Raw genomic sequence first — 12,474 nt, 5'->3', positions numbered from 1 at the left:
TTTTATTTCATCCCCCCTGTTAATTTTCTCGCCAATTAGCGAATTTTGTCCTTGGTTTCGTTCTGACTCAGTTTCGAGGGGAGGGGAAATAGTCATTCCCCTAAGACAGGTCGACTTTTGGTTTGGAATTTGGTTGTTGATGTCGAAAGAAAGACTAATAGAAATTTATATTTTGCCGGTAGATTCGGATTTTCACACTATGCAACAAAACTTGCCGTTTTTGGTAACTCTTCACCTTCTCAGTACAAATTAAGTTGAATTTGTAGGATTCTACTGTATATAAAATTATATATTTTTTAGGATTATAACAGAATTTCATTTTGCTTTAATATTTAATCTTCAGTTTATTAGAAAAGTAAAGTATTTAAAATGAAATAAACTGATCTGAATTTTTTTTTATGATAAAAACATTAGTTGCAGCACTTAAATTAAACACAGCTTTACAAGATCTTTATCTTGGTGAAAATAAGATGAGCTCCTCAGATGGTATTCAGTTAGGAAATTTAGTGAAGACAAATATTTATCTAAAATTGTTGGACTTAAGCAATAATAATTTACAGGTAAGAAATATCAAATTAGTTTAATTATATATGCAGTATATATATATCCCAATGTATGTTTGTTTGTTTGTTTGTTTATTTTGTTGTTTATATATTGTATTTTTGTCTTTTTTATTACTTCTTTTTTAAATGATTAAAATTTAAAAATGAATAATTTTGTTACTTTATATATGATGTTTTTAATTTTTTTAATTGATTTTAAATAGCTGATATTAAATATTTACTCCTGTTTATTTTTTTAATGAATAAGAATATCAATTACAAAATGAGTTTGTAGATGATATTGTTATATTTATTAAATTTCTCATATTAGTTGAAATTTTTACGACAAAAGTTTATCAGTTAAAATATAAAAATGGTAAGTATGGGGTTTTTGAATCATTGACACAATTGATTTTGAATGCTTTTAATATTTAAAATCAAATTTTTTGATATCAGTTATTTAGTTATTAAATTGATGTATTATATGTATGAATTTTTTTGAAAAAATATCAGTTAAGGATAGATTTAGAAAAAAATTATATTTTAATTATTCATATATTATTTTTGATGAACATTAATTTATTTTTAATTTTGAAAACTTATTTTTCAATTTTGAAATATTTTTATATGCCATAATAGTTTTATATATTTTTAATTGAAATTATTATAACATGTAAATATATTTATTGATTTTTTTTTTAAATAAATTATTTTCAGGGACTTAATTGTATAGTTTATTATTATTTTTTTGAAATAATGCATATTTAAAAATATATTTTAAGTAGATGTATTTTAAAAAAATTATAGAATAAATTTAGGATTTGTGTAGATTTATTTAATATTTTAGATTACTTAAATTTGATAGTAATTATGTTTGTATTAATGCAGGTATGTTTCTAGCATTTAAAATAATGTAAAAAGTATTTTGTAGATCAAATGTAATTGTTTAAATTTTGAATAAATTTCATTTTGTCTTGGAAGAATTGTGTTTCTTTTCAGTTTAATTCAACATTTTCTCACCATAATAGCATCAAAATATTGTCATCAATAATTTATAAACTTACATCTAAGACAAATGCCCATCAAAGTATTTTGAAATCAATTCTCGATTCATGTATATTATTGTAAATAATTTTTATTCTTTACAGGCTATTTTTCAAAAATAAAAATCACATAAAACAAAAATTAGATTTAACATTTAGATGAACAATCCAATTTCATATTAAATATTTCACCAATTAGATGGGATTTATACCTTAATAAACTGCATATAATAAAAATGAAAATGTGGTGATTTGCTTCAAACTATATCCAAGAAAGTATGGAAACTTTAAAATTCTTTATAGATCTTTAAAGATAATATCAAGTTTCCTTAACAGGCAATTTCTTTATTTTTACAATACTCAAAATAACATATTCAGATATAAATATACATTTTTCATTAATTGTAAAACAAGTATTGTGTTTTATTTTTTACATAAAAGTACCATCATTGAACTAATTCAAGGTAAGCCAACTTGGGAATAAAAATTTGGTTTCAATTTCAATGTAAAAGGTAAAAGAATTTTAAATATTAAATGTAAATTAGTTAATTCAAGTCAGTTATAATCCATTACTTTTATTTAATATTTTTTAATATATCACTCTTCAGGATGAAGGTTTAGAACACCTTGTTTATGGATTATCAGAACAAAAACCACAAGCAGGAAAAGGTCTGAAGACATTAATATTGTGGAATAATAATTTAACTCATAAAGGAATGGAATGTGTTTCAGTCTTGTTGGTGAGAATTTTTTCCTAGCTAATATAAATACATATAATTATACAGAATTCATAAATCAGATTTTTATTATAAAATACCAAACTAGAATTAAGTTATGTTAATCTATTGTTCTATGTTAGTCTATTGATATCTGTAAAACATTATTCTGTCTAATTAATCATTAAATGCTGGTGCACAAGAGTGATATTTTAACACAAGGATATCTCGTCATATTGCCTTGCATTAAAATATGCACTGGCAGTAATATATGCATAATTTAGATAACAAATAAGGAAAATTTTTTTGAAATAAATTATATTTCTTTTATTTTATGTGATTTGTAATTATACTATATATCAGTATTTACAATAAATGAGAATGATTTTATAACAAATCAAAAATTTCATTCTAATTAATTACATTTAGACATTATCAGCTACATTATGTACTCTACATATTTCAAAATCATCTTGCACATTTTATTTATTATCTAATTTGTTACATGAACTTTTTCAAATTTTTAAGAATACATATTTGTACATTACAGTGCTTTTATCATTTTGTTTAAATTTGTAATTGACAATACATTTAGTAGTTTTATTTTAATAAATGTTACGTAAGCTGTATAGGTAGCTAAGGCCACAGCTTGTAGAAAAATTCAACAACAAGTTGTTTAACCTTTCCAGTAAAAAAATTGTGTAGGGCATCATTTGTTATATTTTTATTTTAAAAACTTTTTATATAATTAATAATTATAAAATTAAGCAAAAAGCTTAATTTTGAGGGTAGAGAGAAGTTTTATAGAAAAAATTTGTAAATGCTAATAACAAGTAAAATCTTACTCAAGTCCAAACTCACGCAACATACCAAACATGACCCTATTGCCTCTTGACCTTGACCTACTAAAATTTAATATCAATTCCCCTAATAAATAAATCTCCCTGCAAAATTTCAGAAATTTTTGTGAAAAGGCATATGGATTATTAAGCTTTGGACAGGGTGAACAAAATCATGCCTCTCCACATGCAAAAAGAAACCAAATGTATTTGCATTTGATGTTTCAAGGTCCTGAGTTCAAAAATTAAAAATTTTGAGGGATCATTTTTTTTACTGATCTCCGTACTTTCCCTCTGTTACATATGACAGCCAGGAAGGTAAAGATATATTTGTATAAATTTAAATGTCTTATTATAATAAATAACCTAAATTGGTTTAAAACTAATTATTACATCTGTTTTAATGGTAATCTATAATTGCTATGCTGTATCTAAATTAGATGTGATGTAATTTAGTAAGTTTAAAAATAGTAATTACCCCATGTTTATATAATGTAAAAATATAACAATAATGCTGGCACATGAAAGGGAAAATGGAAGTGAATGAATATATAATGCACACATACTACCCAGTCATAAAACTTGGATATGTTGTGTGTATAAGGTAAAATCAGTTTCATCAAAGATTTCTGGAAATGTACCTGCATGTTGCTGCTGAATGACATATAGCAGACCAATGCCATACAATAGTTTGCAATAAACTTATAACCCAAGCAAGGCGGACACTATTAAACAGTAAGTAACAGAAGAACCATATAAAAATAACAATACAGAAACACAAATGCTACAACCACAAATAGAACCTAATGATTATTGCACATCACCCACTGAACCCACACATCCACAAAACACCATAAGATGAGATATTTCTCAGGGTGATTTCCATTGGTTTTGCATGGCCATTAACCTCTATCCACTACACCTAAATCATATCTACTTTATATGTTATTAACTCGACATAGACAGACAGTTAACTCTCTCTCATTTCTTCTTCACATAGTTGATATTAAAATATATGCACAAAAGTAAATCAACTCCTGAAGATTATACAGACTATCTCTCAAGATATCCAGATGGAATTTGGCATAGATAAATGTAAAACATTGCACATTGAAAGGACCATCCTCAGCAGTTCCTTTTTCAAACTTGACAGTAGAGATTACATAACAACTATGAAGGAACAACCTATAGATATCTGGGGTTTCACCAGACCAACTAATTGGACACAAAAAATAAAAACAACTTACCAAACTATAACAGATTAAAATCAGTACTAAAAACACACTTAAACTCAAAAAACCTAATAAAAGCCATCAACACACATGCTATTCCACTACTCATCTATTGGTTTGGCACCATTCACTGACCAACACAGACCTTGAAGACCTCAACTGTAAACCCAAACAATACTCACTAAGTATAGACTGCACCACTCAGATTCTGATAATCCTCCCATTCTTGAAAACTGGTAGAGGTTTATTCTCCATCAGAAACAGATAAATGTACTACAGAACTTTTTCCATGCTAAACAACAATCATCATCACTACACTATACAATATAATTGTCCAGGCTGATGATAATTATACACCATTAAACCTAAGGAACACACACAGAACACAAATGATTCTTTGAACACAAAACAACAAGCATGGATAGGAAAAACACTTCACACTAGACTAGACACCTTGCTGATCTTGAACAGTCATCACATGTTGATAAGGCAGTATCAAACCACTGGCTGAGAGATGGGAGTTTTTTTAAGGAAACAGAAGGCTTTATGATTGCAATACAGGACCAAGTCATTAGTACAAGGGCCTACAGGAAACACATAATCAAATATATCATGGATGACACATGTAGGAAGTATCATGCTGCACAAGAAAACTTACAGCATATCATAGGCAGCTGAAAAGTCTGGCATAAACAGACTATTTATACAGACCATAACTAGGTAGCTTAAAATAATTTGCCAGTATGTAGCAAAAAAATATTTACTAGCCACTACAAAAATGCCATATTATAAGTATATTCCACAAACTATCCTTGAGAACATAACACACACTGTATTTTGACAGAATAATTATAACATATAAAACAATTATCACAATAGACAGGATATTATCCTCAATGACAAAGTGCACAAAACTACCTATATCATTGACATTGCTATACCAAATACACATAACATACAAAATAGCTATATGGAAAAAATATATATACATACTGTCTGATTACGTAAAGGAAAGCAACAGACTTTACTGTGCATGGGTGAAAAAGACCATGGCCATTAGGAAAATAGGGTAGTTTGTTTACATCAGTAAGGAAATTTGCAAATAAAATTGGAATTTAATTAATAAGTTACTCTATTGACAACTTACTTTGAACATAATTTCTCAGTGGTATGCACTCCTTCCACTTTCCTCCCCCAGCATGGAAATAGACAGTTCCTGGAAACTTGCCAAGTGTTGCTTTGCTATCTATAGTAGGACAGTACTGAACTTTAATAAAATTAATAACATTTTAAAATATCCAATGAGGCTGGGAAATTTCAGTTTAAGAAATTTTTATAAAAATATGAGGAAAAATATTGAACTCTCTCAATAAGTAAGTGAATAAGATCCATACTGTATTAATAGTTCTCTGCCACAGAAATTATCCCACATTCATTACATAAAAGCCTGAAGACAATAGACATTCACTTAAATTTATATAGATTCTTACAAAAGGTTACAATTCTGGCAACTGGTCATATTGTCAGAAAATTTCTTCAAACTACTTAAGGTTTCATACTGGTCTCACAGGCTTGGCTTGGGCCTGCCTATGAGATAATTATTATTATTATTGTTATTATGTCCAGTATCAATTTGTTACTCAAACAAGTTCAGATGGAAAACTAAAAATAGATTAAAGATTACTAAATTGCTCTAGAATTTTATTTATTTATTATATAGTTTATATCAGGAGTTCCCAATCTTTTTTATACTGCAACTCTCTTTACAGGCTGTAAATTTTTTGCGATGCCCTTCTAAAAGAAGATACTTACGGGTAGCTCTAGCAGACATTAAAATTACTTTCTACATTCTTTGGAATTTTCTTTGAATAATAATCTTAATAATTATTATTTATTAGAAAACATAACAGTACAATTAATGAGAAGGATGAGCTTGCTTTTCTGAGCATAACTTCTCAAATTGGGACTGAAGTTTTGAAATGGCTACTCTTATTTGTACTCTTTCCTGAGTCTTCAACATGTTTTCTATTTATTTGAATAAAGTTATCCATTTTATGATGCATAAATTAAATACAACACACTTGAAATCAAAACACTGGTTTATGAACGCTTATAATCGATGAAAACAAAAGACTGAATGAAAGAACAAGAAAATGGAAGAGCGGGGTGATGAGACACATGCGCTGCACACTCACTCATTACGTCGCGTGCAGGCGACCTGTGGGTATCGTCTCGCAACTCCCCTAGGATAGTGCCACAACACCCTGGGGCGTCGTGGTGCACAATTTGGGAAGCCCTTGTTTATATAATTTACTGAATAAGCTGTAAATTATGAATAAAGTCTTTACTGTATAGTTCTAAAATAAATGTTTTGTTGATTTGAATAATTTCCAATTTGCTTATATAAGATATTCTGAAGATAATACATTTTAATTCTACATTAATTAAAAAATGGCCTATTTGTAATATAAATATTTTTACTTCAGATTTAAATTTGTAATAAGCAAATGTTAGACATGAATTGCTGTTATGGTGTCAAACAAATAGTAAAAATTAGAACAAATGATGTAAGAGAGAACTTTGTTGCAATTATATTTTACTTCCATTTTCAAAACTAAATCTATATAATGATAAGATATAAAATGTTCAATAGAAAAATGCCAAAATGTTTACTTGTAGATTATAAAAAAAAAACTTGCTTTATCTGATTATTATAATAGGAAAAGTTATAAGACATATATCTGTGTGGTGTGTGTGTGTGTGTATAGAACATCAATTATATTTCAGATTTTTCTGTAATCAAAAATATCAAATATTTTGGGCCCTATGAGACATCAAAGTTTGACCTTTATTAATTAATTTTATCTCATCTGTTGGAAAGTGTCACCTACCTATTTTTAATTACTGTGGTTCCAGGAGGCTGTATGAACTCTAATCACTTGAAGTCTGAATCAATTTTTTCCATTAGAAATAATGGAAAGCAAATTAATCCATTTCCAGGCCCTAAACAATACCCATTTTCATAAACTTAAAATAGCAAATATAATTGTTATTTTTACCTTAAATTAAGTGCTCTGATAATAAATTAAAATATAAATACTATAAAATAAAATGAAATTGCATTTACTGGTTGCACACTGTTGACTTTGGCATCTTAAACATAGCTGACAGATCTGCCATGAGTGTGCTGCTTTCGTACTCGTAATAAGTTCCTTTTCCATCTCAATCATCAATATTACAACCTTCCTCTTAGACTTTGTTGCTTTCACACACTTCTCGGATACCATGGTTAATAAGTAAAGGTTATATTGGGTTGAACAGAAAGTTTTTGTGTATTTTTTAACAGCTGCTGTTACTTAATATAAATACATGATTTTATTGTGACCATTGTGAAATTTAACACATTATAGATAATATGAGATTGTATTCTTTGTCTATGAACTTATTTTAAACTTTTTATTTCACATTACATTTGAATAAAATCAACTTAAATGCCTTTGGATAAAAAGCATATTGGACATTTATGCTTTACGAGTTTTGGAAAGGATCTAATGTCATACAAACAGCAAAAGAAATTCTTAATGTATATGAGGAACTTTGAACATGTTAAATGTTTAAAAACTTCTGTTCAAGAAATTTTGAACTAAAGGATACAATACATACTGGATGCCAAAAAGCTGTCAATGAATAAAAATTGCAGAAATTGTTAAAAATTGATGAATAATACACAATATACAGGGTGTTTATAAATGAATGGTGTGGTTTTAAAAATTAATAATAAATCTATTTATTACCAATTATGATGACTACATTTTACAACTGGACTGTGCTCTGCCCAATTTTCACAGGAATGTACGTGAGCTTCTTAATGGTGTTCTTCACCAACACTGGATTGGACCTGGTGCAACAGCAGATAACAACCTGCTCCCCTGGCCAACCCATTCACCAGATTTAATACCCTGCAATATCTTTTTTATGGGGGTTTGTTAAAGACCGAGTTTATTTACCATCAATGCCCGTGTCCCTTGAGGAACTGTGTGATGGGATAAAGCATGCACTGCAGACTATCATGGAGGACATGCTACACTGCATATGGGAAGAATTTGATTACCATGTAGATGTGTGTCATGTGACCATGGGTGCACATACTGAAGGATTGTGATTAATGCCAAAAAAACTTGGACATTTGCCGCTGCTTATGTTGTAAAGTTTGCCCATATAAGGTAATAAATAGATTTATTATTAATTTTTTAAACCTCACCATTCATTTATAAACACCCTGTATATAACCAAACACACTGAAAATATACAGGAGTGAGAGACAATTGGACACACAACAGATTGATTTATGCTTTGAATGTATTTTTTCACTGTGCACACAGTTCAAACTCTGAAGCAAATTTTTGTCAAATTTAGCATTTGAACTTGTAAGCATTCAAAGTACAAAGTACCATTGTATTTTTTTTTTAATTAATATACTTCACATTATTTTCATTTTGTCTTACCATTGATTATTCTATATTAGATTTTTTTAAAGTATTACTTACATTATCCAAAAGAAACTGGATATAGCAAGCTTCTGCTTGTAACTTGCATAAAGCGTATATTATATGGATAAAGTTCAAATTAATAGATCATTACTGCTTTAAGTGTGCTTGGATAAAGCTAGGATTAGTCAGCTAATTCAATCTTTATCTGATTCATGGGCTTTAGCTATAGCATCTATACTATTTTCAATTTGAATTTTTAATATGATTTAATACGTATAAATTAATTGAAATTTATTTTTATATAGTTAATGTATGTTAGGTATAAAATTCTTTATTAATCTAAAGTATTACACATTTATTAAATAAATATATCATTTTAAAAAATTTATTATAAATTGCAACACAAATGAAAAAAAGCATTGTGACGAGATATGAAACATTGGAGTTGAACTACCAAAGATATTTTAGTTTAATGATGAATAGTAGTATTCAAAATCATTTCCCCCCCATGGATTGTGTTAAGAGGAAGTAATGTCATGTCATTATGGTATTATCTATAATTATATAGATCAGCTATTTTTATTATTTGAGGATTGTTAGATTTAAGATCATCACTTTCTTTTTAATATTTTATTTTTATTAATATTTATATATATAATATGCATTCCAGAGTTCTTCAAAACGTTTAGAAAATTTGAATCTTGGTCATAATGCTATTACTAATGATGGAATTCATAATATGAAACCTGGTCTTCTGTCTAATTTTACATTATTGACTTTGGGATTAAGGAAATGTGAAATTTCTTGTGAAGGTGTGTTTTTATTATTTTTAAATTATGCTTAAATTGTATATTTAAGTTTTATCTTGACTATCTATATCATTGTAACATTATTAATGTTAAAATGATAAAGTACAAATTTTCTTAAATATCGATTATTTAAGAAAACTTAGACTTTCAAATTATTTAAGAATTTTATAAACTGAATAAATGGTATTATTTACAGAAGCCATTCCCTTAAGAAGGTATTTTTTCTTTGCATTATGTAATCTTTGTTCTTGAATTTAAGAACAAGGATTTTGAAATCTATGGTTATTTTTTAATAATAAAAAAACATTTTATAAAGTATATAGTATGTAGGTTTTGAAATATTGTCAAATATAGTCTATAGTAGTTTTAGTCAAGTAAATTTTTTATTTTGCCATTTTAAATGAATCAGTTATAAATTATTTGAATTCATAGATTTAGTTTAACAATCTACGCTCTACTGTATGTATCTGAAACAATTCGGGACTGGTGGTTGTTCGGATAACTGATCATTTACAAAAAAAAATATATTAAATACAAAACTGTACTGTATATATTTTTGTATCACACATCTTACTAATACAGTAGACCCCCTATAACACGGGTTCATATAACACGGTAAAACACTCGTGTCGCGACAGGATTGGTCGAATCTGGACCAATAGCGGATATTGTACAAACCGCTGAGTTTAAACAAGCACTGGACCTACTAAAAAACATTTATTATTCAACGGCCATAAAAATTATATTTTTATTAATGATGTATCCAAAGTTAAGTTATTTTTCTGAGAAAAATTCGCTGATCAAGAAACACGTGTCCGCTGTTCGTTGAGCCGCTCTGCAACGAAAACAAGCTTAAGCAATGACGTCATCGAATAGTGCACACTCGGTAAATAATCCTACAATTTTTTGTTTATAGCATAGTTTATATGGATTATTCCCAAAAAATATACGTGATTTGGAAATTTTGAGTCAAATTAGTCTAGAATCGATTGAAAGGTTTTCTTCCATAAAATTAAACAGCTGTAGCCCCTAAACTGCACACGTGCCGGGCTGTGATTGGCTCATGTATTTAAGTGACTCATACAACACAGATTCATATAACATGGAACGTATCTACCGTGTTATAGGGGGGTCTATTGTACATATCTTACATAAAATAGTACATTAAAGTAGGCCTACAGTTTAGGTTGTCAGGGAGGGAGAGAGTGCTGCAATGCCACAGCACTAGCGGAAATTTGAATTTGCCGACTGGAACACTTTCGATTAACCGATGTTTCAGTTGATCGGTATTCAGATAATTGATGCTCTACTGTATTTCATATTGGTTTTTATTTTATACTAATATACTAATATAATTTTATTGAAATTAGGAAGAGAATTCATCAAATAAGAGTATGTAATGCTATAGTTTTAAATTATAGATTTAGTTTGTAATGCATTTAACAATAAATTTTCAGTTGAAGAATTGAATAATAGTAGTAATAATAATAATAATAACAATAATAACAACAACAACGACAAAAACATTTTTTTTGTATTAGTCACCATTTTGTTGTGATAAGAAAGCTTAGTAGTTTCACAGAACAATCTAGGAAGTGGTGATGGAACGATGCCAAAATTTCTCCAATTTCAATTCAAATTCTGCCAAAAACTCCCAATTTTGATTCTTTTGAATATTGTCTAAAGTTTATTTTAGTTTAGTTTAGAAAAATACATTATGAGCACGGTCCATTCATTAATTAACAAACATCAAGCTTAAGAATGGAAGGTGATTGGGAAATTCAGAATCATCTGTTGAAAGGAACCCGAGGATATGCATGCTTTTATTGTGTACTACAAAATAACTTGGTAATCTTATTTCAGATAAAGTTAATATTGTAACACTACTCTCAAGGAAATTAGTTAATTCCATTTTACTCAAAGAATTATTTCGTCGCCATCTTTGGAAGCTCTTCTTGTTGGCTGATGCCATGACTGAGGGGAGGGGAAAGGTAAATGAGAAGATGCACTTCTTTTTTAATATTTCTCACAATCAGTATGCCTCCTAAACACATTATTCCATTGTATTTAACACTAAATGATGCAACGAGCCGAACAAATGCCATCCTCATGAGTTAACCAAGTTTTGAATTCATTCACTCGGGCCATGTTTTCCTAAATGAACAATTGCGTGAACTTTTTTCAAGGAAGAGAAGAATCAAAGGAATGTCTAGACTGATTCATCTTGAAAAAATCCAGCAACATTTGGTGGTGCCATCTGTTATAAAAAGTTTTTTTTAATAATAATTAAAAATATGATCTCTTATCAAATGGCAAAAAACTTAATTTTGAGGGTAGGGATATTTATAAAAATGACAATTTTACTCATTATTAGCATTTACAATTTTTTAAGTCCAACCCTACTGGAGATACACACAATCCCCTTTATCTCCCTACTCCTCCACTTTTAATTACCAAAATTTAATAGCATCACTCCTCCTAACAAACAAACTTTCCTGCAAAATTTCAGAAATTTTTGACAAAAAGCACAGGAGTTAAGCTTCAAAGAGGGTGAACAAAATCATGCCTCTCCCCACACACACACACACACACACACACACACACACACACATTCATACATACAGAAAAACACCCCAAATTTTTTTTTTGCATTTCTTCAAAGTTTTGAGGTCTCAGTTCAAAAATGTAAAAATCTTGGGGGGTCGTTTTTTGACTGATTGCCATACTTTTCCTCTGGTATATAACCAGAGCTGGGAAAGTGAAATCAATTTTTAAAACAACAGCAGTAAACTGGGTATGAACA

General features: G+C 28.7%; 1 protein-coding gene across 1 annotated transcript in view; it reads left to right on the top strand.

The window, feature by feature from the left end:
* The window catches only part of LOC136969614 (protein phosphatase 1 regulatory subunit 37-like), a 56,167-nt gene that overhangs the window by 26,607 nt on the left and 17,086 nt on the right, over positions 1 to 12,474 (top strand). The window contains exons 7-9 of the mRNA XM_067263855.1: positions 415 to 560; positions 2,194 to 2,325; positions 9,533 to 9,674. Of these exons, the coding sequence (XP_067119956.1) occupies positions 415 to 560; positions 2,194 to 2,325; positions 9,533 to 9,674 (420 nt within the window). The remainder of the gene's footprint in view (positions 1 to 414; positions 561 to 2,193; positions 2,326 to 9,532; positions 9,675 to 12,474) is intronic.

This window comes from Centruroides vittatus, unplaced genomic scaffold (assembly GCF_030686945.1).
Source record: "Centruroides vittatus isolate TY-2023 unplaced genomic scaffold, ASM3068694v2 contig_18, whole genome shotgun sequence".
In the NCBI taxonomy this organism is placed as follows: Eukaryota; Metazoa; Arthropoda; class Arachnida; order Scorpiones; family Buthidae; genus Centruroides; species Centruroides vittatus.
This window is presented reverse-complemented; position numbering and strand designations above follow the sequence as displayed.